Raw genomic sequence first — 27,941 nt, 5'->3', positions numbered from 1 at the left:
GTGTTTTTAAGGTTTTTTTTTTTTTTTTTTTTTTGGTCAGGTGCATAGGTATGTGACTGAAACCCATAGACTTTGTACATATTGTCAAATGACTTCCCAGAGGGACTCAGGCACTTTATTTCATTAATTGCGATGAAGCCCGTTAATCCACTCATTACTGCAGTTTAATTTTGATGCTGATTTTTGATGATGTATTGAAAAACCGTATAAACTGGCAGTTACAACTGGAAAACGTTTCTAGTTTAGAAGATACCCTTATTTTCATATGCTTAGAAATATCCAGCAAACCACTTTTTTAGGCTTTTATCACATTTTACTCTTAGTCTTTCTGAATTCCTTATTACATTTTTCCTGATAAATACTTGGATTTTGTTTTGTGGTCCAATGTAAGAATATTCTTAAAATAGGTAAACTATTATGTTTGTCATTATATTCTCTCTGTTAAATTTTGTTTTCTATTTTCATGTTTTGGGTTTTCTAGATGGCCCCATCACCATTAAAAATACAAAAATTAACCAGGCATGGTGGCAGACATCTGTAGTAGCAGGTACTCAGGAGGCTGAGGCAGCAGAATTGCCTGAACTCGGGAGGTAGAGGTTGCAGTGAGCCAAGATGGCACCACTGTGTTCCAGCCTGGGCAATGGAGCAAGCCTCTATCCATACCCCACCCCACAAAAAAGACAAGAAAAAATCTTGGTTCTTGTAGAAGAGGCATTTATTTCTTTTAGGGTTGGATGGGGCTTGGAGGGTTTCCAGGAAACAGCCTCAACTTAAAAATAATAGACACAGTTCATGAAGAACTTACTATGTGTCCAGTAGATAAATATACCACCAGCATTATCTTCTGTAGTCATCTCACAATCTTACGAAGGAGATACTAATATTTTGGTCACAAAGATGAGGGAAGTGAGGTTCCGAAGTTCCTAAATGCATAAAGGAGGTGGTAGTGTCAGAATGGTATCCTACTCAGATGGTTGCCTGGAACTGTGCCCAGAGGAAGACCTGTGGTTCCTTCTCCAGCATTAGGCAATATTCAACTCTTCAGTTCCATGGGTAGGGGAGAAGGCTTTCCATCTTTTCTCTAATGACAGTGGTACCCACACTTATATTCCACCACAAAATCTTTTTTATCTAGTATTAGGAAAGAAATACCTTTCCATCCAGTGGTCACTGTGTATGTGTGTGTGTGCGCGTGCCTATGTGGGTGTGCCTGTGTGTGTATTCACCATGCTATGTGAATTGTGGCTTTAAATGTATTCCTGTCAATTCCATATATTTTAAAAATGTTGCTTTTAGAGTGTGTGCCAGTTTGGGGAGGTTTTGAGGGCTTTTTTTTTTTTTTTTTTTGAGACAGGGTCTTAATCTGTCACCCAGGGTGGAGTGCAGTGGCGTGATAATGGCCTACTCCAGCCGCAAACTCCCAAGCTCAAGTGATCCTCCTACCTCAGCCCCCCAGGTAGCTGGGACCACAGGTGCACACCACCACTTCCAGCTAATTAAAAAAAAAATTGTAGTCAGAGTCTCACTAAGTTTCCCAGGCTGTTCTTGAACTCCTGTGCTCAAGTGATCTTCCCACCTCGGCCTCCCAAAGTGCTGGGAATACAGGTGTGAGCCACTGTTCCAGGCCAGTGGAGTTTTAACTTGCCATGATTTCATAAGAAATCTGTATCTGAGAGTCCCAGAAGGTAAAATACTCCCTTTTCTTCTTAACATCCTTGACTACCACCATTCATGTTCTTCTATTAACCCTCCTATATTTGCCAACCCTCAACCGGTTGGAAACAAGAAATGGGACTCCGGAGTAGATCTTAGCAATACCATGAGATCCAACCCCACTAGCTTACAGCTGAGACCGTGAGGTCATGTGAGAGGAGGTTGGGGAGCAGGAAGTTGCCCAAGGTCACGTGCAGAGTTTCAGACAGGGCCAGGATGGGAAGCCCAGCATGAAGACCCCAGGCCATTGCTCTGCCATCTTGTTCCGGAAGAATGCCTGTCACTCCGGCTGACATCCGACTGACCAAGTGGGCAAGAGGAATTCTTCGAAACAGTTTAATAATAAATGGTTGCATTTTCTCTTGGCTCCAAGCCACATCCCCCCTTCTCAGTCTTGTTTTCAAGGTCAAAGGTTCCTTTAGAGCTGGTGACCTTGCCCTTCGTGGCCTGTGGATGTCGCTCTCCATCCATAAGCCTCCTTTCCGGCGACCCTGTTTGCAGCAAAGACTATAATTTTATTTTGGGTTTGGATATACTGATTACATTTTAGCTTCTGGTATATTTTCTTACCTGTCAGAGCCATTAAATTTATTTTAATAGTTACTCCACTCTCCTGATAGCCACTAAAGGGGGAATTGGATATTGTCTATCAATTGGTTAGTCTGTGAACTAAGACTGTATCTAATTACAAGGCATTGTATCAGTTCTGATTTATTAACCATTTACTGGGCTTTGGAGAAGGCAGCATTTTTAGTAGCACTGTTGAGCCTCCATGTAGCTTTTCCAGGAGGGCAGGGTGCCCGGAATATCTGATCTTACTGTTATTACTTTGTGTCATATATAATCTTGTTTTTTCCCTGCAACAAATAAATCTTTGGGACTCCTGAAGAAAAAAAAAAATGGGAAAGAAGAAAAAAACATTTGTGGTTACAGTATAATAAAAATAAACTGTTTGTCGTGACTGCAGCTGACATTTATCAGCCTGTTTGTGGGTGCTCTTTCTCTCTATATATAATACAGAACATAATTTGTCACTTTGTAAATACATTCCAGTCTAAATCCCTGCCAGCATCTGTTAGTGTTTGAAGGATTAATGTGCTACCCTGTGTATGTCTGCACTTGCAGGGAACAGTGTAGCATATGATTACGGATCTCCGGAGAGCAAGAGGGAACAAGGTGTTTTCTGTGCTTTTCCCGACATGCAGTCGTTTTGGCCTTTTTCTGTTTTTCTTGTCTTCATCCCATTCTGTCTAGGTACCTGGAATTTCATCCTTTGCAAGGACGTTCCTAGTCCCCTGCCTTTCTTCTGTCTGTGATAGTCACAGTTGAAGTCATAGTATTTTATGTGTACTATGGGTTGAGCTGTGGATAATTCTTTGGGGCCAGTTAGCCTTGGGTTCAAATTCTTTCTCCATCTGGTTTATGAGTTTAAGTTACGTGATTTCCATTTCTTCACTTGCAAAATGAAGATGCTAATACCTACTTCTTGAAGATGCTGAGGATGAAGGAGGAAATCAATGTTAGTGCAAAGTGCCCAGTTTAGCGCCTGCCAAGAGCAACTGGTGGCTCTGTGTCACCTGACATCAGTGTGATTGTCTTCAGCGCATCCATGGAACTGAAAGCGTTGGAGGAACCTAATGCCCTGAGCCAGCTGGTGGTTATGTTTTTGTTTTGTTTTTCTTTTTTTCCTGCTGGATAGTAGGTTCTGTTTATTGAGAAACATTTACTTCCCTCTAAATCAGGTGCTTGCTAGGGTTCTTGGCACACAGAGCATTCTGCCAGTAAACTGTGGTTCCCAACAAGGCTTGCAACTGAATCTGGGCAACAGTGAACATGACTTCAATAGCGACAGAAAGGTTCAGATTCCTGCTGGAAGGTCCATACATGCTGTCCCCAGTAGGATCCTGGAATTCCCTGTATGATAGTGTTGCTTGTAATTCTTTCCACATGATGAAATGACTCTAAAAGGTGGTAGGGAATCTGTATCTACTGCTGTCATTTAGGAAAAGATTAACAGATATGGAGGAAATAGCCTCATTAGTAACTTTTCTGTAAACAATCTCCTTATTTCTTGTTTTCGTTCTTTTTTTGGTGTGTGTGTGCTTCTGCATGCCCTTCTATGGCTCCCCCCACCAAATTTCTGTGTCTTCATTTGCAACTTTCACTTTTCCAGTAAAGAGGAAAGTGTACAGCTCTCCTTTCATTAGAGAAACATTGTTTTGTTGTTTTGGTTCAGGTTTCTGAAGTACAAATGCGTATGAACTGGACAGAAATACTAGGCCCATGTGCCAGGTGGTCAAGGTGGGGCTTGTGATTGGAAGCTTCCTTTCCTAGATTCAGGAAAGTATCACCAGTTGATCAGGGAATACATCTTTGGACCTATTGGAAAATGTGTTTTCTTAGCACGCTAAATGCCCAGGTATTGGCGTATTTGGGAAATGTCTAGAAACCCCTATTTCAATTTGCTGACCATTTTTGGTAAATTCCTAGAGATGTCAAAATGCATTTCAAAAAAGGTTTCATATTCAAGAAGACATGTGGAATGATAGAAAACATTTAATGCTGTTATGTATGCAGTGTAACACTGTTAAACTTTTAGATTATTTAATAGAAGACACATTTTCCAGGATGAAGTGTTTACAGATGCTCCCTCCTGTGCCCATCCACACATCCTTAACTCTTCACGTTGTTTGAGAGTCTTAGGCTGTTTTTTATTGTGTACTTCATGAAATGGTGGGTGAGAAACAACAGACACTCTAAGGAATGGCATGACATTCTCCTTTTTTTCTCATGTATTAATTGGAACCTGAATGTAGTGTTAATTATAAGACTGTTAGACTTCAGGGGACTACGCTCTTATTCTAAAATAGTCATCAACTAACTGTGCCCTTCAGGTCAGAATTCCTGCCTAGTGCCTGGCTTTGTAAATAAAGTTTTACTGTCAAGAGCACAGGAACCCCAATTTATTTATATATCGTCTATGGTCACTTTAGCTTTCATGCTATGAAAGCTGAGTATTTGGGAGATACTTGAAAAATGTAAAATGCTTACTATCTGATCCTTTAGAGAAAAGGTTTGCCAGTCCCTGTTCTAGAGGACTCGTGGTCATTTGGAAAGAAAAGTATGTCAAGTCAAAATGAGTAGGTGGTTGGGTTAGTATTTTCTTTCTACACATATAGAAACAGTTCCTATCATACCTGACTTAGTTGTCAAACTTGTTTAATCCAAAGCCTGGGGGGTGGATGTAGGAGAGAAGTTGAAATCAGCTGGGTTTTTTTTTTTTTTCTATCACAAAAGTTAAAATTTTTTTTTTTTTTTGACACGAAGTCTCGCTTTATCGCCCAGGCTGGAGTACAGTGGTGCAATCTTGGCTCACTGCAGGTTCTGCCTCCCGGGTTCACGCCATTCTCCTGCCTCAGCCTCCCAAGCAGCTGGGACTATAGTTGCCTGCCAGCACGTCCGGCTAATTTTGTGTATTTTTTAGTAGATACGGGATTTCACTGTGTTAGCCAGGTTGGTCTCAATCTCCTGACCTCGTGATTCGCCCACCTCTGCCTCCCAAAGTGCTGGGATTACAGGCGCGAACCACTGTGCCCGGCCAAAAAGTTAAAGTTTTAATGGTCTAAATCAAACTTGTTCAACCTGCAGCCTGTGGGCACATGTCTCCCAGAACAACTTTGCGGCCCAACACAAATGTATAAACTTGCTTAAAACGTGATGATATTTTTTTTTGCCATTCTTTTTTCAGCTCATCAGTTATCATTAGGGTTAGCATATTAATATTTTACATGCAGCCCAAGATAATTCTTGTTCCAGTGTCACCCAGGGAAGCCAAAAGATTGGACAGCCCTGGGAATAAAACAGAAAAAAGGTGTAAAAGACTTGAAGTTCATGGACAGAACAACATTTTTTAAGTGAAGTACTTATGGATGTGGCCCCTTCATAATCTCCTGGGCTCAGGGATAATTTCCAGGCTGAGGAGGAGGTAGTGGCATGGATACAGCAGTACTGTTTTGGAAGGAGAATCGACTTGTCACAAGGGAGGGAGGACTACCATCCCAGTTGTGCCAACCTCTTTTTTTTTTTTTTTTTTTTTTTTTTTTTTTGAGACGAAGTCTCACTCTGTCGCCAGGCTGGTGTACTGTGGCGCAATCTCAGCTCACTGCAACCTCTGCCTCCTGGGTTCAAGCTATTCTTCTGCCTCAGCCTCCTGAGTAGCTGGGATTACAGGCGTGTGACACCACACCCTGCTAACTTTTGTATTTTTAGCGGAGATGGCATTTCACCATGTTGGTCAGGCTGGTGTCAAACTCGTGACCTTAGGTGATCTGCCTGCCTTGGCCTCCCAAAGTGCTGAGATTACAGGTGTGAGCCGCTGCGTCTGGCTTCTGCCAGCTTCTGATTATTATTTTTGAGCAGATTTCGCATGCTTTTTCAGTCTTTGTTTTGTTTATAAACTAGAAGTAATTATGTCAATTTTGTAAGGGGTCAGTAGGGTAAAATAAGGCCATGTCTGTAATCTCCCCTTCTGTGAACAGCAGGTACTTTCTCAAAAGCCTTCAGTTTCCATGAGTGGAATGGATTTTCTAAATTTATACAGAGGACAAGGTTGTAGGTCCTATATGAGTGATGACAGGTGACTCATAGCTTAACTAGAACATATGGCCTTCAGCCACAATTCCCCCATATCCCCTTCTGGGGGATGCTTGGTAGACCTGATATCCCAGCAAGGAGTGTGACCTCATAAAGTCAGTGCTGTCCTTTGGTTTTCCTGATATACTAAATGTAGCAAGTCCTCTTTTTAATATGGTGAGAGCTCTGGGCCAGCCCATCAGGCTGCAAGCGCTAGAAACGTCCCATAGAGAACATCTAGATCCTCCAGCCAAGGAGAAAAGGGAAGGTGCTCTTTATAAATATTGAAGAGTCAGGGAGAGCTTGCACTGAGGCCAGGCTGCATTAACATGCATGCCATCGTGAAGTGGCTTGTAATGGACATTTGTAAGGTGGGGTCCTCTCCCTTCCCCTCCCCACTCTAATACTGCCTGGGATGCTCTTTGCAACACATGCAGTCTGTAAGTTAGCTGGGTTTTAGCAAAATTACCCATCGTGATTCATTTGTCCCATTGGGCCATGGGAGAGGTGACTACAGAGCCAGATTCGAATGTGGCCCTGTGCCGATGCCCAAACCAGCAGGCTGCACGTGTGTACTGACAGGATGGGACATCCCACCACCGCTCTGTGTCTGCGTGCGACTGTCAGCTGCTATGATGAAACCCCGTCTTTACTAAAAATACAAAAATAGCCAGGCGTCATGGTGCAGGTCTGTAATCCCAGCTACTTGGGAGGCTGAAGCATCAGAATTGCTTCAACTTGGGAGCTGGAGGTTGCAGCCAGCAAGATCACACCACTGCACTCTAGCATGGGAGACAGAGCAAGACTCTGTATCCAAAAAAAAAAAAAAAGAGGGGGGGGATGGCTCTAGGTGCCAGACAATCTAGGTGCATATCTTTGCTCCAAAAGTAACTTAAAATCCTGGGCAAGTTACCTAATCTCTGCTTTAGTTCCCTCCTTAGCAAGATGGGATGATATTACTACCCACCTCAGAGAGTTGCTAAATGGGTGAGTTCATATGTAAATGTCCTTAGAACAGAGCTCAGTACATAGTAAGTACTATATAAGAATTGGCCATCGTTAATATTATTCATTGGATAAACATCAAATTCAAAATACTCTTTATCAAAAAGAAGAGAAATATATGAGAGAGGTATGCTGGGGTATCTACAATGTTTTCTTTTTCATTTTTTTATGTAATTTTAAATGTTTCTGTTCTTCTGTCCTGTTCTTAAAGTATACCTGTAATTATTAGGATATAATTATGGTTACTGTCTTACTTATGTTTTAATCTTCTTGCTGTGTCTATCTTCTGTCTTTCTCCATATTCTGGGAGAGGCATCTAAGTTTCCCTTCCTTAAAACTATTTTCCTTGGGATAAATTCTGGTTTTCACCATCTGCTAATGTGAATAGACGTTCCTCTATAAACTTTTAAACTTTAAACTTTTTTTCTTTTTTTTTGGGCAATGCATTCTTAACCCCTTCCAGTTTTCTCAGCCTATTCTTTTTTGTTTGTTTTTGTTTTCTATTTCTGTTTCATGGAGATGCACATAAAGTGGAAGATGGCCAACATTTCTAAAAAATTTGTTTCCTGACATAGAATGTGTAGAGATCAGGTTGCTCTGAGACTTTGTTGTGATTTTTTTTTTTTTTTACTTGTTTGTCCTTTATTTTATTATCTCTTGTTGCTATCCTCACTTTTTTCTTCACTGTTCTTCATCCTTTAATTAGCATTCAAGCTAATCATTATTAGAGTATGTAACATGATCTTTGATATACTAGGTAATTTTTCTTAAGTGTATGAGTTAAGTTGATATGCACAGTTCCTCAGCATCAATGTCATTGTTTCGCAAGTTTTAGTTGAAGGTGACATCACTGTACTACAATTTTCTTGTGTTCCCACTTCCTAGCTCTGACTCTCCACAGACGGATAGAACTTTTTCATTTTAAGATGAAAACCGTTTATTTTCAATTTCTAGTTTAACTGCGTCACAATAAAAAGGTGTGATCTTTGTGATGACAAGAATTTGAAATATGTTGAAATTGCCTTTGTGATCGGGCTCATAGTTAACTTCAAGAATGTATGAAAAGAATCCATATTTTTATGTGTAGTGTGCCACAGCTCTTTTACTTGGTTTATACTCTTTTAATGGTTTGTTGAACATTTTATCTAAATACTCCATTTTGTCTACTTTTACTTATTTCTATTACAAATGGTTAATCTGTTCCACTAAGATAGATAAATTCATCTTTTTGCTTATGGCTGTGTTATTTGGCACATGCAAGTTCATGATTGTTATCTATTCCTGCCTAATAATTTTCCCTTTATGCATTATCCATTTTTATCTTTAGTGTTTTTTATTTTATTTTGCCTAAAATTTATTTTATGTTATTTGCTATACTAGCTATTCTGCTTTCAAAATGTTCCTGATATTTTCTTTCACCTCTTTATCTTTAACCTTTTTATATTTTTCTGTTTTAATCACGTGTGTTAGGTAGGCAAGGATAGCTTCTAGGACAAATATTTTCTGTTGTTTTAATGGCTTAACACAATGGTAATTTATTTCCAGCTTATGTAACAGTGGCTGTTGGTCTCTCAATTGAGGCTGGAAGTAGACATGTGAGTGTTTTATGGACTAGGCCTTGAAGAGGTGTACCTCCCTTAGATTTATATTCCACTGGCCAACTCCAAGTCTCACGGCTATGCCTAATTGTGAAGGAGACTGCGCAATGAATCTAGTTGAGTGCCCTGGAAACTAAGGCACAGGGATTCTGTGAACAGCTGGTAGTCTCCGTTACAGTTCTCACATCTGGACACCAAATACCTTTTGCTTCCTTATTCCCACACAGGGTCCTGTGGCATTCAAGAAGGCAGCCTATTCATGGCTTGAACCCCTTTGCTGCCCTATGTAATAGAAGGTGGAGTAGAGAGAGAATATTAGTAGTAAAATCTCCATTTTTGAAAGAAAAGAATGAGAAACATGCTGCTCCCTGACAATCAATGATAGAATCACGCTGGGGAGGTAAAGAACCTTGTAGTAAGAGAACATTCTTTACCCGGGTCTTAAATCTGCTCTCTGGAGGGAAGTACTCTGTCCATTATGCTGCATGGTCCCATCTGAACTGGATCTAGAGGAGAGTTACTTTCCTTAGGGGAATTAGCAGCTATCAGCCCACTTCCTGCTGGTGCATGGTTGAGGCTCAGTTTTTTGATTTTAGCAGTTACAGACTTTTAAGGTCAGATTAATCTTTATTTAATTTCTTAATAATCTTACAGGATTCAGATGTCTTTGTTTCCAGTTAATTCACGAGTAGTAGCCACACCAGTCTTTCCTAGACTTGGATCTCAAGTTGCTTTATTTTTCTAATTTGTTATCATCATGCCTCTCTTTCAACTCAGTAGCAGCTACCATGAGGCTATCTGGAATAATGAGCTTGGTTTGAAAAGTAGCATCATTAATCTGATATATGCTACTGGGCTGAATTATTTGAATTTGTAATGGTCTATTGTCTCTCAAAGACTTTTGCAGGCTTATTTTATGCTTTTTGGACTCCAGAATCAATTGACTTTTTCAACTCTATAATGTCCTACCTTTCATTTCTGCTTTCAAACTGGACAATGCTTTTTTCAGGAGCACATCTCTTTCTTGTAATAGGTTGGTAAAAGCAGCGTGGAGCAACCAGCACACACTGATATTCTAGCTCTTCCCTGGAGCTTCAGACTCAGTACAGTAGGTACTAGATGTACCTTTTGAGTTATGGCAGAGCACAGTTATACCAAATGTCTTTCAGTGTAAAGACAGATCCACATGGGTGTCTCGGATTGACAGTTGGCTTTGTCTGTTTGGTGAGTAAGATATCCACGCTCATTTCATTGAGTGGCTGTATTGTCCCCTAGGAACTTATTATAGCTTAACATTTATCTCATGGAAGGTTGAAGTATGGGGAACCCAATTCATATGAGAAATAGCACAGGAGTTACATTCTTTTCTGCTCAGTGACCATTAGTGGAAATGGAAATATCTCACCTCAATGCAGTGTAGGTCAGGAAACGTGACTTTCTGTGTAGTCAGCCTCTTTTCCCATACTGTGGAAAGAGGATAACTATTCTGAGGGATAGCTAGTTCTCTCTATCTGCAGTGTATCTTTTTTATACAGCATAGAACTATTTTTTAATTTCTACTCTGTTGGTTTCTGCCTTTTAATGTGTGAATTTAAGTTCATGTTTCTTACCATTACTGAGAAATTTGAAATAATTGCTATATTTCATTGTGTTTTCTTCACTACCAAGTTTTTCTTATTTTTAAATTTTCTGGGCATATATGTGTGTTTTTTTGAGACGGAGTTTCACTGTCATCCAGGCTGGAGTGCAGTGGCGTGATCTCGGCTCACTGCAAACTCTGCCTGCTGAGTTCAAGCGTTCCTCCCACCTCAGCCTCCCAAGTAGCTGGCATTAAAAGCATGTGCCAGCAGGCCCGGCCAATTTTTGTATTTTTAGTGGAGGTGGAGTTTCACCATGTTGGCCAGGCTGGTCTCGAACTCCTGACCTCAAGCAATCCACCCGCCTTGGCTTCCTACAGTGTGGGGATTATAGGCGTGAGCCGTTGTGCCTGGCCACCAGGCATATTTTTGAATCGATTAAATTTCTTTTTATCTGAGTTACTCCATACATAATTTTTTCTCCCTGTTGCTCATTTGGAAGCTAATGATTCTTTCCTCCTTTTCTTCCTTTCTGTCTTTCTCTGTTTTCCTCTCTCCCTGTTACTCTTACTAAATTTTTTCTTAGATATCAACTTATTTAATGTCTATCATTCTGATCAGCAAAGCCAGACAATGCATGATTTAATGACTCAGTGCAATCCTTTCCCCCATAAAACAAATTTCACTTGTTGTTACTGTTGTTTTAGTTGCTTCTTCAATTCATTTTCAGTATAATTTATTTGGTCCTGTAGCTGCTCCAAATGACACACAAAATTTGGCGATAGTGATGACTCTGTTTGTGTTTATGGTGTTTTGAGTCCTCAACTTTTTCTTTCTCTTTTTTTTTTTAAACGCAGAGTCTCGTTCTGTCACCCAGGCTAAGTGCAGTGGTGCAATCTCAGCTCATGGCAAGTTCTGCCTTCTAGGTTCATGCCATTCTCCTGCCTCAGCCTCCCAAGTAGCTGAGACTACAGGCGCCCGCCACCAAGCTTGGCTAATTTTTTTTTGTATTTTTAGTAGAGACAGGGTTTCACAATGTTAGCCAGTATGGTCTCGGTCTCCTGACCTCGTGATTTGCCTGCCTTGGCCTCCCAAAGTACTGGGATTACAGGCATGAGCCACTGTGCCCAGCCCTTTTTTTTTTTTTTTGCATTTTCAGTAGAGACAGGTTTTCACCAGGTTGGCCAGCCTGGTCTCGAACTCTTGACCTCAGGTGATCTGCCTGCCTTGGCCTCCCAGAGTGCTGGGATTACAGGCGTGAGCCATCGCGCCTGGCTACTTTTTCTGTCTTTATGGGTATTAAGGTGGGAACCCATAAACTACTGCGAGGCAGATACCATGTTAAGCAGGAAACCTTATTTTTTTCCGAAGCATATTTAAAAATATTTTCCAGTTTATCTGTTAAACATCCTGCTTTGTTCCTGGAGATCCTCTGAAAGATTTCTCTCTTTAGATTCATCTGTAAAGTAAAAATAACTGTCGTGGTCATTTCTCCAGCATGATGATACTGTTCCATGTTTACTGCATATTCTGCATACCAAGCACATATCTGTCGCACACAGTGTGGCCACCTTCCCAGAGGCCGGCATTCAGCTGGACAGCCTGAAGCACCAGGAGAAATGCCTGGGTTTCCAAATGGCTTACGGAAAATTGTTGCTGCCAATATGAGTAGCCTACTTGTATTTCTACTTACGGCTTTTCCCCGTATTTGATGGTACTTTAAACAGTCATTCATTTATTTTCTAAATTAAAGCCTGTCCTGAAAATGTGCTCAGTGCTCCTGCGTATGCATCAGGTATTAGAGATGCAGATATGAAGCTGTACATTTTAATTTACGATGAATGTCAGTGTGAATTATTGGTTGTTTTGCTTTTCTTTTATAGTCTCCTGTAGGTTTCTTGGGAATAGAAATTGGTATAACCTTTTTGGAGGACCCTCAGTAAAAATCGATCAAAATTTAAAATGTGGTTATCTCTTGACCTAGTGAGTCTACTTCCAGGAATTAATCTTAAAGAAAAATATTATATTTTGCTAAGTATTTGTATTGCAGCATTGCTTTCAGTGGCAATAAAAAATAAAAAAAACCTGGCAACAACATAAAATAATATAACAGCAGAAACAATGAGTAACATTTATAGGATTTTTTTTTTTTTGAGGCGGAGTCTTGCTGTGGATGCCCAGGCTGGAGTGCAGTGGCGCAATCTTCACTCAATGCAAGCGCCGCCTCATGGGTTCAAGCGAGTCTTCTGCCTCAGCCTTTTGATTAGCTGGGACTACCAGCACGTGTCACCATACCTGGCTAATTTTTGTATTTTTGTAGAGATGGAGTTTCACTGTGATGGCCAGGCTGGTCTTGAACTCCTGACCTCAAGTGAGCCACTTGCCTCTGCATCCCAAAGTGCTGGGATTACGGGCGTGAGTCACCACACCCGGCCGCTTCTCATAGATATTATCCAACAATTCTCACAGTAACTTCAAGGAGCAAGTTCTTTAATTTCTGTTTTTAACTGATAAGGAAGCTCAGGTTAGAGAATGTAAGTAAAATGTTCACAAAGCTAGTGAAGTATGTGGGGACGGTTTTTCATGAATGATTGAACGTTCTTTACTGAGCCACACATACTGGTGACCAAGTATGGGCGTAGAGCTCTGTTTAGGTAGATTCAATTATGTGTTATTGAGGAAAACTAGATTGTGAAGCAACCACATGAACTACAATACTATGTTTTTAGGAAAAGTTGCATGATGGTTTTACATGGGTAGAAAATATACTCTGGAAGGATCTGAACCAGGCTGTCCCTGTCCTTACCGTGGCGCAGTAGGACTTGGGGACCATTTTCACTTTATACGTTATCCACTTCTGTATTGTTTGTAATAGGATGAACCAGTTTTATTTTTGCAACTAACAGTAAATGTCAATAGCTGATGACCACTTGGGTTAACCAAAGTGCCTATGACCAACTACACGCAGGCAACCTCGGGACTACTGAGGCCAGAGAATTCTTTGTTAGGCCGGCTGTCCTGTGCATTGTAATATACTGAGTAGCATCCCTGGCCTCTGCCCCCTAGATGCCAGTTCACTTTCCACCAAGTTGCACCAAGCATAAATGTCTCCAGAAATTAGCAGATGTCTGCTAGCGGTTAGAATGGCTCCTGGCTGAGAACCAGAGCAGACTCTGCTCACACTCTGCTCAGACTCGGCTATCAGGGTATAGTTCTCGCCCTCCCAACTGCTGGAACCGAGACCATCTCCCTCCGTTTGAGAATCGTTCAGACTTCACAAGTCTGCCGTGTGGAATGTAAAATCCTTTCGAACAGAACAGACAAATCTTGTTTCTGTCTTTTCATTCAATTTACCCACTATTGACTTGCGACTTGCAGCAATCACCAGGTCCCGGATCTCTGTGTTCGGAGCTACACATCTTTCTGAATCGAGGAGGTGGGGCACTGATTTTTCTTTTATCACTGACTTCCCCGAAGTGGGAAGTTCCAATGCTTAACAAGTTTCATTAAGAACACAGCTATTAAATATTCAGAATAGACAGACTGTTGCTGTTGAGAATGTAATTATACAGTAAATTAGCTGATGTCCAGTACGTTGCCTTCTAAGCACGTCTTTGATGTTTGCAGTACTTACATAAGATACAGGGCATGTTTATTAAGAGTCTTCAACTGTGTATAAAGCTGGAGCAGTCAAAAGTAATGGTGTCTGCTGAAGGATTCTTTATCATATGAATTTACCTTTAGTCATCTATTATTTATTTCAGCTATTTTATATGCCATTATAATAAATATTATGACAGAGAAAGCTTTTATGCTTCAACTTATTGTACTCCTCTTCACTTGCCTGCAATCCTTCAGGAAAATGTAACCACGCTTTACCTATAGTTAACGTAAATCATCACTTACATTAGAATGAAAAATTCACTGTGAAAAAAGGCTCTTTCTTCAATAGCAAGGCATAAATGCACAATCATGTTGACTGCCAACCTCCTGTGTCATTCACTGTCCTTCCTTAAACTGTTTTTAAACTGCAAAGTGAATATATTGCATAGAGGGAAATGGGACGGTTTTGGAATGTTTCCACTCTCTTGTTAGTTTCTGGCAAGATAAGCATTTTTTATTCAGATTGCAAAATATTGCCAGTTACTGTCTAAGAATTTTTAATAGTTTTGCTTTCCATGGCACATAACTCTTATACCAAATTAAATAAGCTGTTATCTGGTGCAATTTCTCCTTGAATAGACTCACAATTACCTATAGATATTGACATGGTTATTTTATAAATTGAGTTCCAGCCACACAAGGCAAAAATTTTGGCCTGTATATAATGAAGGAAGAGTTGTCATCATTTTCTTCTTAGGGATGTTAGTGTATTTTGGCAGGGGGAGGTAGGAAGGGAATCTGGTGGAGGGCACTGGAGTGAAGGTTGATGCTGGATGATTTGAAGGTTAGGAATAGCAAACTCAGCCTCTGTTCTTCAAGACTTCCCCCCTCCCCCTTCCCCCCAAAAAAAGGAGCGAGAGACAAGGAAATCCAGGGTTTTGCTGGGGATCATTTTTGGTGTAGTTCCGTATTTTAAAATGTGGAATCCTCTCCAAGAGTTTGTTTATTAAAAGAAAAGTGATAAAAGCAAAGTGATAAAATGTGTCAAGCCAGGGAAGAGACTCTCAAACTCCCCTTTCCTGCGAATCCTATCAGGAGGAACATTTGTGAGAGCACACTTTTCATCTTTAGACTTGGCAAAGATGGGTCAAACTCCACATCAGACTGGCACACGATCTTGATTCAGGTTTGACTAAGACATACAAGAATCACTAGTCAACTGTGTCCCCATGCATTTTCCAGTGAAGATGTCACCCATCGCAACCATTACCATCGCTTAAATAATACTAGAGGAATTAGTGTTATGAAGTCCTACATACGATATTGATGAATTATTAAACCAGTTGAGTTAGATCTCTCTTGTAGTTCAGTGAATAATGTCATGTCAATACTACGCTCAACGCCAGTGTCTCTTGCTGTTGTAAATGTGACAGCTCCTATTTAAGGTTTTAGAACATAAAATCAGGACCGAGAGTATGTAAAGCGGAAGGGTGAGAGACATCAGCATAATGCAGTTAAGGCCCATTGGATTAGAATTTGCAGGATGCCATTAGCAATAAGCTCTGAGTGTAGATTATTGCCGTGCTTACATTTTCTTGTTCAGCAGTAACACTTCTCTTGTAAATTCTAAGTGGGTAAAATAAATATGATATAAAACAGACACAAATAAGAATATATAGATGATGTTAATTTCTTCAGAGCTTCCTGGTGTTATGTGTTGAAGAATATGACGACAGGGGAACCGCTCAGTGTGGCAGTCTTGTGACGACACGAGCATTGGAAACAGCCACATCTGAGTTGGAAACGCATATCTGTGTCTTACTAGCTTTGCCACTTTAACGTCACTCAGCCTCTGTTTTGTCATCTGTAAAATAGGGAAAATTATAGATGCTTCAAAAGATACTTGCTATTACTATAAAATGAAAACAAGCCTGTCATAGGCGATTATTTTTGTTGCTTTTATGATCAATAAATACATGCAAATGAGAGCTTTTTAAATGAGATTCTGGAAAAAAGTTTTTCCATATTTGTAAGGGAGGGGTAGATACATAGCCATCCAATCAGCGTCGATGGGTACCTTGAAGTGAGATCACAAAATAGCTAATTCCCTGTAAACAGCAACTCTTGCCTCTGCAGTTGCATATGACGAGTCCCCCAGCTAAAAGAATTTCCTCCGGGTATAATGGAGGCCAGGCTCAGCACAGCCATCTAGTGCACCTGGGTATGTTCCTTCTCCAGCCGCTGTGCGGATGTGTTCCTTTATTTGACCCACATAGTGATGATGCTTTCAACACAACATCACAAAGAACTGCTGCTTTGTGCTGCTAGATGTGCCAAACGTGTGTGCCAGGGATTCTTTCACTGGAGGTAAGTGGAGAACGCAAGGCCCACATGCACGAGATGGGAGTATTTTGAAGCATGCTCCCTAAAACCCAACAGCTTGGGCCACAGACCAACTACTTCGGTTCACTATGGCGAGAAATGGGATAGGAGCGCGAACCCATTGATACTCTCCCAGCTGATTCCTCGGCAATTTACAATTGACGATGACTGTAAAGTAATAATTTGTGGTCTTGAAAACTAGGTTTGATCATTGGAGTTATTCCTATCCTGTGTTCTAAAGGCCTATTGCCTTGAGATGTTTTTTCTCCTCCCATTGTTGGTAAGCATAGTGTAGGTATGAGACATTACCTTTGAAGTGTTGGAATGATGGAGAGAAAAAAAGAAAATGGAGATTGAATCTGTGGAAAATGCGTTTCCCTTTAGAGGCAATGTTAATGGATAAATGAGTTTAGTCCTGTGAAGGTTGTCTCCCTTATTTGGGACTTGGTGTCTGCTAACTGTGCTGGTAATGATTGGCCCTGTATCCAAGGGAAATGAGAGAAGCGTACCTGGGCTACCAGGTTACCAAGATCACAACGGCATGAGGCAGTTACAGATCTGATGGTTTTCCCTGGTCTTTGTCTCAGCTGCCATGAGGGCTTCCAAGGAGCAAGGAGGGTTGGGGGATGAGAGGACAGGTACATTGTGTAGACATAATGGAATATGGAATAGTTATTGAAATATTGCATTGGGGTGAATCATGACTTTGCAGTTCCTATCTTGATGCAGCTGTGCATGACGCTTTTGAATCTCAGCTTTTCCATCTGTGAAATAGGTGGACGATAATGACCGCACCCTGCAAACTTGCTGTAGGGATATAGAACTGCTGTGGGGCAAGGACTGAGATGGTCATTGTTTAGAGGTCGCTTTTTGATAATCTTTTTTTTTTTTTGAGACGGAGTCTCGCTCTGTCGCCCAGGCTGGAGTGCAGTGGCGCGATCTCAGCTCACTGAAAGCTCCGCCTCCCAGGTTCAGGTCATTCTGCATCCTCAGCTTCCCATGTAGCTGGGACTACAGGTGCCCGCCACCACGCCTGGCTAATTTTTTTTGTATTTTTAGTAGAAACGGGGTTTCATCGTATTAGCCAGGATGGTCTGGATCTCCTGACCTCGTGATCCACCCACCTTGGCCTCCCAAAGTGCTGAGATTACAGGTGTGAGCCACTGCGCCCAGCCAAGGTCGCTTTTATCATCGGCCCATGATGACCCATTCCGCCCTATCCGTGAGGAGTGAAGCACTGCACTCTTTATGGATAGTCACCACCACATCTTTATGCATTGTGATGATCATGTTGATATAACAGTACACAATCACAATACAAGGATCTAGAGTTAGGATCTCCTGATCAGATATCATGTTCTGCTCCAAGTGGTTGAGTTACATTGCCTCACTTCCCAACCTAAGGCAGGTGCTGTTCTTACTCCCACTTCACAGAGGAGCAAACTAAATACACAAGAAGCAGTAACTTGCCCAGCCCCAAACCACCCCCTGAAAAAAAACAAGGGAGACCCACAGTTACTAATATGTATTGTTACTGGAACACAATGGGCATCACATTTTAGCAGTGGCCTTCAAAATAACGATAATAGCGTCTATTGAGAGCCCATTGTGTGGCTCATACCTTATATTCACTGTATCTAATCTTTACTCTAACCATACAAGGCAATACTATTATGCTTATTCATAACTGAGGCAATTGAAGCCCAGAACCTTCCAGTAGCTTCCCTGAAGTCACGTTGCCAGTGCCTTGGCCATGCTGGGCTGTGGTTCCAGGGCAGCCTGGCTCTAGTGTCTTTGCTGCCAATGACAATATCTCCCCATTTCTCTGTTTAAATACCACACACTCCCCATATGGTTTCTTTGGTTTCAGGCAGTATCACATCAGAGTCACACATGGCTAATTTATAGTCATAAAATGATACTAGAGATCACTGTTGCGTAATAACAAGAAACCCCTTTGATTCCACACTTACAGACTCTTGAGTCACTAAGACAGGTTTTAGAAGTTAATAAAGAATAGATGAAGAAGACTTGCTGTATTAAGGTGTCAGTGAACTGTGCTACTGATGAGTGTCCCTGTATCCGAGAGAAATGGGAGACATGTACCTGGGTTATTTGATTATGTCTTTCGGGCTGAGCCCTGGGTGTTGGGAGCAGGTGGGCTTCTGAGCTACCTAGAAGTTGCCTGTTGCTTCACATGTGTGATACCACCTGTGTGGCTCTGTTTTAAAATGATGGGTTGTAGAGTCTGTATACATAATTTAAAATACATTAACATTTCTGTTTTGCGTGAGATAAGCTTGTACTGGTGTGATCAGAAGGAAGAATGAGCATTTGGGGAAGGAAAAGTTTGAGAGCCATTTTACAGCATTTCAAGATTCAGTGATCTCAGAATGAATCTCTTCTGGTTAAACAAACGTGGGAGGATGGATGATTAGAGGGATGGATGAATGGATAGGTAGGTGGGAAGATAGGTGGATAGACATATAGGTAGGAAGGAAGGAGGGATATATGGAAAGCTATCAGTTTATTTTACGGTGGTGGGATTTTCTTTCTTCTCCTTTTTCACTCTGACAGTCTTGCTCTGTTGCCCAGGCTGGAGTGCAGTGGTGTGATCACGTCTCACGGCAGCCTCGATCTCCCAGCTTCAAGTGATCCTCTTGCCCCAGCCTCCTGAGTAGCAGGTGCACATGGCTATGCCCAGCCAGTTATGTTTTAGATGCTTTTTTATATGGCCTACATTCATGTGTCTTTGTGACTGTTTTTTTATAGTGGATGTGAGTGTGAAGTAGGAGTTGGCCTGAAACAAGCCCAGAGAGGTAGACAGGGACCAAGTCATGGACTGAGTTAGTTGTTGCTGTTCCTCACTGTGTATTTTTATTTCTCCTCTTTCTGGACACATAGCATGTTGTACCTTCTAGAAGCTAGGCCCAGCCATGTGACTTTGTCAGGGAAATGTGAGCAGAAGCAGCATCCGTCACTATTAAGTGGAAGGCTTTGAGATGCCACGTGCAGTTCACCACATTGCCTTCCACATGCCATGAAGGCTGTTGATGTTACAGACAACAGAGGCTCCGTCCGCCTGGGGGCTGGCCACAGTGAGCTGGACCCACTAACCTACAATGAGTGTGAAGTGTGAGCAAGTCATAATTCCCAATTGTTCTAAGTAATGGAGATTTGGGGGTTGTTCCTTACTGAAGCACATCCTGATTGATGCAGAGGATCTTGTGAGCCATGCTAAGGCCATATCTTAGTGGCCACTCTGATGTACTAAAGGGTTTATATTGTCAGTGAATACAGCAGGCTCTGACTGAACAAAGCCTGAACTTTTGATGTTCTAGATGGTAAGTGCGAATTCTAACACTTGTTAATGAAAGTCATGGTTTGCTTGGTGGTGATGAAACAGTTCTGTGTCTTGAATGTGGTGATGGTTATATGAATCCATACATGTGATAAAACGTCTTAGAATTATGCACAAAGGTACAGCAAACAAAATAAATGCATCTCAACTTGTATTAGTTCGTTCTCACACTGCTACGTAAACATACCTAAGACTGTGTAATTTATAAAGAAAACAGGTTTAATTGGCTCATTGTTCTGTGTTCATGTTCTGCTTCTGGTTAGGCCTCAGGAAACTTCCAATCATGACAGAAGGCAAAGAGGAAGTAGGCACATCTTAGCGGGAGTGGGAGAACAAGTAGGGGAAGGTGATCCACTCTTTTAAACAAGCAGGTCTTAGGCAAACTTGATGACAAGACAGCACAGGAAGGAGGGTGGGAGGGATGACACTAAACTGTTTTTAACCAGCCCCATGATCCAGTCACCTCCCACCAGGCCCACCTCCAATATTGGGGATTACAATTTAACGTGAGATTTGGGTAGGGACACGGAGCCAAACCACATCAGGTGACATCCCAGTAATGACTGTGGTCTAGTAAATTACGTTGTGCTGATGTTGATTTTCAGGTTTTGCCAATGCATTGTGTGTATGTAAGATGTATATATGGGGGAAGCTGGATGATGGGTGAAAGGGTGTTCTCTGTACCAGTTTGGTCATGTTTTGTGAATTTGTAATTAGTTTCAAATAAAAGTTAACAACAAAAAGATCATGAGTTAAACCAAGCAAGTGAATTGTGGTCAGTTGCAGATTCACTGCCAGACCTGGCGGGAAATCTCACCTTGGCAGATCGAGTCTCTTGTCCTCGCCTAACAGCAGTTCACCCCTCAGAAATGGGTTCCGTTTGTAATGTCAGCCACTACCTTCTTATTTAGAGCATGTCCCACTATAAAGATTTTGATAAAGCTACTTAGTTTGTTAGACAATCGGAAGTACAAAACCCCAACACACCCATAAACACATACACACACCCTAATTTAAAAGCTGCATTTTCCATCCCTTGAACTTACTGTATTGCCTCCACTTTCTCTCCATTTCTCACGATTGGTAGCAGAAAGGGGAAACCTGATACCTAGGGTAAGAGAATTACCTGAATAACAGTGCGTGGACTTGAGTCACTATCCCCAGGAGCCTAGTAACCCACAGCTTGTGGATTAGTCTGTTGAACGACTTGATGGCTTGTGACCCCTTTTTCCCTTAGAGGCATATGTTATGATTTTCTTCTTATTGGTAGTGGCAGCTCTGTGCTTTATTTTGAAGGGAAGCGGGAGAACAAAAAGGAAACTTAGCAGTTGTAAGTTACTTATAGAGAAGACTGTATGGGCTGGTTGGCTGTGCTATCATTTTTGTTGAAATACTGCTGTGGGGTCACCATCTGGGAATGTTCTTCCTGTTTTATGGGGAAATACAGACATGCATTTTATAATATGTAGCCTGCATATCCCTTGGGGTTTTCCCTGGGGGCTTGGCTGAGCAGAACAATTTCTTTACCACCCCCTCCACAACATAATGAATGGCTGCCTTTCCTCTTGTGATACATTCACATTTCTGTAAGATTCTGCACGTGGCAGTGAGTGTCATGCTCCAAGTAAAAGGAGGCGGGGACCAGAGGACTGAGGATGAGGATGAAAGGTTACTTTGTTTGCTGACTCTGAATGTCAAGTAGTTGTGTTTATGAGGCATGAGCATCTCAGTGGGGGGTATTGCCACATTTTACACTTCTGAAAGATTTTTAATCGTCAGGTAAATATGAGTTACTCAGACAGCTTGGTGGGGTTCAGCTCGTCATTTGGGGCTCCACATCTTCGACAGGGTGTGCCTTCACTCAAGGGCTTTCACTCTTCTTGGTGGCAGTTTGCCTCTTTATAGAAGGAGGGATGTGTCCTCACCTTACAGCAGACCCTCCAGCTCTATTATTCCCTGAATTTAGCAAACCAGCAACCCCTGTGTTGGCATTTTCCCCTTTTCCTAGATGAGGTTCATGTTTCTCCTCCTCCTTCCAAAATCTACACATTTGGGCGTCTGCCACTGTTCCCCAAGACCAGGAATTTACATCTGTGTTGGCCAGTTTTCTTCTGCCACTGATGTGCTGTTGGGGTTTGGGGACATAATTTAATCACTTTCTACCACCTTTCCTTAAAACTGGGCTTTGTGCCAGGTGCGGTGGCTCACACCTGTCATCCCAGCATTTTGGGAGGCCGGGGTGGGTGCATCAGGAGGTCGAGAGATTGAGACCTTCCTGGTCAACATGGTGAAACTGCGTCTCTACTAAAAATATAAAAATTAGCTGCATGTGGTGGCGTGCACCTGTAGTCCCAGCTACTCGAGAGGCTGAGGCAGGAGAATCACTTGAACCCAGGAGGTGGAGGTGGCAGTGAGCCAGGATCACGCCACTACACTCCAGCCTGGGCAACAGAGTGAGAGTCCATCTCAAAAAAAAAAAAAAAAAAAAAAAGAAAACAAGACAAAAACAGCAGGGCTTTGTTAGCAGGCATGACTTGGATTCTTCAGGATCCCTACCTCAGTAATCTGGTCTGATGTGGCCTTCGGGGAGGATCTTTGGACATCATTGCCATCCATCTATCCACTGTGCTGGACTAAAGCGCGCAAAGACTGCCATTTCTTGCCGAGTGGCATCAGGGCAAGACTTCGTCACAAGAGACATCTTCTCTGCTAGTTCAATTAGTTGGACAGCTTCTCTTCCAGACAGGATGTTAGGTGCTTATGAACATGTGATCTACTCATAGGTTTGTAAGGATAGTAATATTCATCTTTTACAGATAAGGAAACGGAGACTCAGCACTGTGAAATGGTCCAGAGTAAGTGTGTTTTCTAGCCGTCACTGCCTGATGTTCACAGCTCAAAGCTTAGGACTTGGGTTAGAGCCCAGGACTTCGCGGCCAAGATAAACCGGCTGCAAATACACTGAATATCTCATCCTAGCTCCTGTCCATCCCTGAACAGGACACTTAGGGTAGAGGATGTTCTCAGCAGTGCCATTTGCATCCCCCTTCATAGCCTTATAGGTATCATGTTATCCTCCTTAATCCTAGTTAAACATCACAGTCTAGACTAGAAATCCCAAGTCAACAATTTGTTTTACAGGATTCTTTTTATTTGAATAGGCAGGTGGCTTTTTGTCCTTTCAAGGAGCTAGGTCTAAGAAGTGATAGTATTAAATCTCGCACTCCGAAGCGCACCCAGATTGAAAAGTTTGGAGTGGCCCATACACACAAGGCCAGTGGGAGGGGCAACCCGGAGATCTGTCCTTGCAGAATGATGCCGTGAAGAACATGGCCAACGGAACTGCATTGCTTCAAATCCTGAACTCTCCAGTTCTCCTGCTTTCTTGCCAGGAGAGAACTTGGGCTTCTGCATCAGACTGACTGGGGGTCAGTTCTTGTACTCAACTTCTTGTCTCTGTGATCTCTTGTAAGATGCTGCCTTGTCAAATGGAGAGAACGTTGTCTTTGAGTTGTTAGGAGCCTTAAATGAGATGGTCTGCAAATGCCCAGCCCCCGGCAGTCCCTGAATACACAGTAGCCATTATTACCGTTATTATTCCTATCACCAGCATGTACTCCACCTATTGATAGAGTTTTCTGGGTTTACTAAGTCAGGTTTCTCTTTGGGATCTCTGCCTGTCAGAGTCTACTGGTATCAAAACGAGTCTTTCTGCTTTTGTACTTTATATAAAGGAGTTATCTTTGCTTTTGATGCAGGTTTAGTGGAGGTATTTCACAACCTGATGGCAGCTTTTGAAATTAAGATACTGTCTACTGCATCTTTCGATGATCCAGGCCTTGTCGTGTGTTCCCCTCCTTACAGCTTTTTAGGATGCAGATTGAGAGGAGATAACCTTAGCCCAAAGCCCCTCTGCAGCCTCTTTTGTGCGGCTGAAACACAGCACAACCCATGCTCCCCCACTCCGTCCCCACAGCCTGCAGGTTTAGCAGAATCCCAGCCTCATATCCTCCCCGAACTTGGCAGTAAAAGCCCTGTTCTTCCATTCATTCCTATGATTTATATTCTCTCTGGGCGTCTTATATTAAACAGGGGAATTCCGACATGTTCCATAACACATTTACTGTAACTTGATACCATGAACTAAACTTGCTGTTATTTATCATTTCTTCTTATTTTCTCTCATTCCAGCATAAAGCCAAGGTAGAAGCAATGGCCCTGGACCTCACTCTGCTCCGTAGCGTGCAGCATTTTGCTGAAGCATTCAAGGCCAAGAATGTGTGAGTGTTCCAGTGGAGGGTTATAGATCATAATTTCTTGCTATTGTAATGTCTTTATCAGATGAACACAATTGGGAGAACGCAAGGCTGTTGTGTTGTCTTGGCGTCCAAACCGGAGGCTCATTTATATTGGCCCTGTTAAGGTGAACCATATTTTCTTGACTCACAGTCACCCTCATTATGAGATGTGTCATCAGTCTAATAACGGCTTCCCAGATACAAAAGGAGAAGACGCTATTAAAGCAGTAGTAAAAGTGGCTAAGAAAAGCTTGGCAATTGTAAGACGCATCCTGATTATAAGATTTTTGCAGTGCATTTCAGAATCGAGTAGGAGTATATTTTAATTCTATTCAGGAACAAGTAAACTCAGTTATCTAGTATGGCAGGGATGTTTACAATCCAAGCTCCCAAAAGATCTCCAGTTTCTAAAACCTTCTATGATTTGATGTGGTACATGGACGTGATTCCAAAAAACGTGGACTCACATTCTTTTTTTTTTTTTTCATTGTTTTCAGTCTTTCAAAATTCCAGTTGGAGAAAGCCTTAGTTAGGGCCTAGCATATTTTGATGCTATCATATGCTAGCATCCCTTTCTAACAGAGAAGGTTGTAGGAAAGGGAGAGAAGCGGAAACGGATGGGGAGACAGAGAGACAAACAGGAGGCCTCAAACCCTGAAACCCTGAGCTTAAGGAAAGCGATCATGGCAAGCTACAATAATTACAATACTTTGTTTCCAAGTGTTTATTTTTACTCATATTTAGGGCAGGCAATCGTGGTTTCTCATTTAACATAGAGGTTTGAATTGCATTAATAAATATCTTCATTTGTTGTTTTTCAGTGACTTGATTCAAACATGAGGATTGAGTTAATAATAGCACAGGTGGTGCCAAGGATAAGATAATTACACAAGAGGCACCAGAACCACTGAATGTGGAGAGCTCTCATAAATGACAAGCTGGCTTTGGGTTTGGTAGGCTCTGTTGGGAACATTAGTTCTGCAGTGTTCCAAGCAGGTGAAGGATGTGAGGGAAGGGATCTTAAACCAGATATTCAAATGGCCCTGTGGGGAGCTGACCCCACGCTTTTGTCTAGTATCCAGTTCTCTTTGCATCACTCTGTCACCCAGGTTGCACACGATCTCGCCTCACTGCAACATCTCGCTCCGGGCTCAAGCGATTTTCCTGTCCCAGCGTCCTGAGTGGCTGGGACTACAGGTGCCTGCCACCATGGCCTGCTAATTTTTGTATTTTTAGTAGAGATAGGGTTTCACTATATTGGTCAGACTGGTCTTGAACTCCAGACCTCAGGTGATCCACCCGCCTCAACCTCCTAAAGTGCTGGGATTACAGACATGAGCCACCATGCACAGCCACTCTACTTTATTGGACTTAAAAAGTTTGCTCTCAGCTGGGTCCAGTGTCTCATGCCTGTTATCCCAGCACTTTACGAGACCAAGGCGGGAGGACCACGAGGTCCAGAGATCAAGACCATCCTGGCCAACATGGTGAAACCCCTTCTGTACTAAAGATAAAAAAAGTTAGCTGGGTGTAGTGGTGCACACCTCTAGTCCTAGCGACTTGGGAGGCTAAGGCAGGAGAATCGCTTGAACCTGGGAGTCAGAGGTTGCAGTGAGCCGACATGGCACCACTGCACTCCAGCCTGGTGACAGAGTGAGACTCTCTCTCAAAAAAAAAAAAAAGTTAGTACTCAGCCTGGTATGGTGACTTATGCCTGTAATCCTAGCATTTTGAGAGGCCGAGGTGAGTGGATCACCTGAGGTCAGGAGTTCGAGACCAGCCTCGGCAACATGGTGAAACCCCATCTCTACTAAAAATACAAAATTAGCTGGGCGTGGAGGCACATGCTTATAATGCCAGCTACTCGGGAGGCTGAGGCAGGAGAATTGCTTGAACCCGGGAGGTGGAGGTTGCAGTGAGCCAAGACTGAACCATTGCGCTCTAGCCTGGGTGACAAGAGCAAAATTCTATTTCAAAAAAAAAAAAAAAAAAAAAATGGCTCTCTAAGGCTCTTGGTGGAGTTAGGAACTATCCCAAGTCCTTGAGGTCTACATTAGGGTCAGAGTCTTAGTGCGAGTTGCAACATCCCCTAAGTGCAGACCCCAAGGTGTCTTGTAGTAACAGTGAAATGATGTCCCCCAGCCAGCCAGATCTGAGAGAGCCTTCCTGTTTGTGTCCTTTGCAGTGCTTGGCTGTTAGCAGCTGCCACCCCTTGCCAGAACTATCAAGAGGCACCTCAACAGGCTGTAATACTAGCATTCAAGACATTTATTCACTGATTGCTTCATCATTCATTTATCCACCTGCTCCTTCACTTCACACACATTTCAGGAGCACCTTTAAAGCCCCAGGCATTCTTCTGGGCTCTGGGAAGAGAGTGGTGGCCCTGGAAGCCACAGTAACCCTACATAAGCTATCACCTCAGTTGTCAGCTATGATGGACGACTGACTCAAACTCATCTGTCTGTGTTGGTTTGGGAGGGAATGATGATGACAAGGACAGCAGAGGTAGCAGCTCATTTGCTGAGGGCTTATGATGAGCCATACATGGAAAATACTTTGCATGTATGTTGTGATTCAGTTCTCAAAGCAATCCTTGGGAGTAGATGCTGTTAATATCTCTTACTATATAAATAAGGAAAGTGAGACTAGAGAGAATATATAATTTATCCAAGGCATGTGGGATGTAGTTAGAGGGGCTGATTTAGCCTCTCCAGGGCTCCAACTTGACCACCATATTGTACTGTCTTTCATTTTATTGTATTGTTTTTTATTTATATTTTGAGACAGTGTCTCGCTCTGTTGCCCAGGCTGAGGTGCGCTGGTGCAATCTCTGATCACTGGAACCTCTGGCCCCCGGGTTCAAGCGATTCTCATGCCTCATCCTCCAGAGTAGCTGGGATTACAGGTGCATGCCATCACAAACAGCTAATTTTTGTATTTTCTGTAGAGATGAGGTTTCACCATGTTGGCCTGGCTAGTCAACTCCTGACGTCAAGTGATCCATCTGCCTCAGCCTCCCAAACTGCTGGAATTAGAGGCATGAGCCACTGTGCCCGGCCCTGTCTTTCATTTTAAATGTGATAGAAATAGACCCAAAGAGTGTGAGGGTCTTTTGCAGGGTCACTTTGCAGGTTAGGTGACAGGCATGGCATTTCACTCCAGTCTGCCTCTTGTTCTTTCCCTGATAGCATGCGAGATCTCACATTCACTGCCACTGAATGACTTTCTCCAGTTCCTCTGTCAGAATGTGTTGGAAGTGAGCAGCTTTGCTGAAGTGAGCCAACTGTTACATAATAGGATCATCTTCCACGTCTTAACTGGACCATTAGTTTTTAACCATTAAGTAGTTGGGAAATCATCAAGTTGAAGTGCCTTTTGTAATCAGCTACCTCAAAATCTTGGAGGGAACTCTCACCCGTTTTTGCCGTAATCCCAGATTTTAGCACAGGACTTTCAGTTTTTAGAAAATACTTCTAGGTTGAGAAACAAGGGTGATTTTCCATTTAGAGCCTGCTGTAGCACAAACCTCTTTGTATCTGTCCCACGAGAGTACAGGATTTTACACGGCTTGGAGAAATACAGTGGTGGTGAAAATATGCATAAAAAAAGTGAGAGATTTTCCTTTTGAAATGCTGCCAAAGTGAAATCTCTCATGGATAGGCAGATGACAGTTTAGTACTTGCAGGTCTTTGGATTCTGAGAACTGTCAGAAGTGAATTTAAGTGCTGGTGACTAGGCTGCCAAAGAAACACATGTAACTCTATTCTTA

At 42.3% G+C, this 27,941-nt stretch overlaps 1 protein-coding gene across 2 annotated transcripts in view; it reads left to right on the top strand.

Annotated features, from left to right (window-relative positions):
• WWOX (WW domain containing oxidoreductase) overlaps positions 1 to 27,941 on the top strand; it is a 486,572-nt gene that overhangs the window by 270,807 nt on the left and 187,824 nt on the right. For both annotated transcript variants that reach the window (XM_017868656.1, XM_017868654.1), the window contains exon 6: positions 24,063 to 24,151. In XM_017868656.1, the coding sequence (XP_017724145.1) occupies positions 24,063 to 24,151 (89 nt within the window). The remainder of the gene's footprint in view (positions 1 to 24,062; positions 24,152 to 27,941) is intronic.

This window comes from Rhinopithecus bieti, unplaced genomic scaffold (assembly GCF_001698545.2).
Source record: "Rhinopithecus bieti isolate Rb0 unplaced genomic scaffold, ASM169854v2 scaffold_2574, whole genome shotgun sequence".
Classification (NCBI taxonomy): Eukaryota; Metazoa; Chordata; class Mammalia; order Primates; family Cercopithecidae; genus Rhinopithecus; species Rhinopithecus bieti.
The sequence above is the reverse complement of the archived record's forward strand: the minus strand, read 5'-3'. Positions and strand labels throughout refer to the sequence as shown.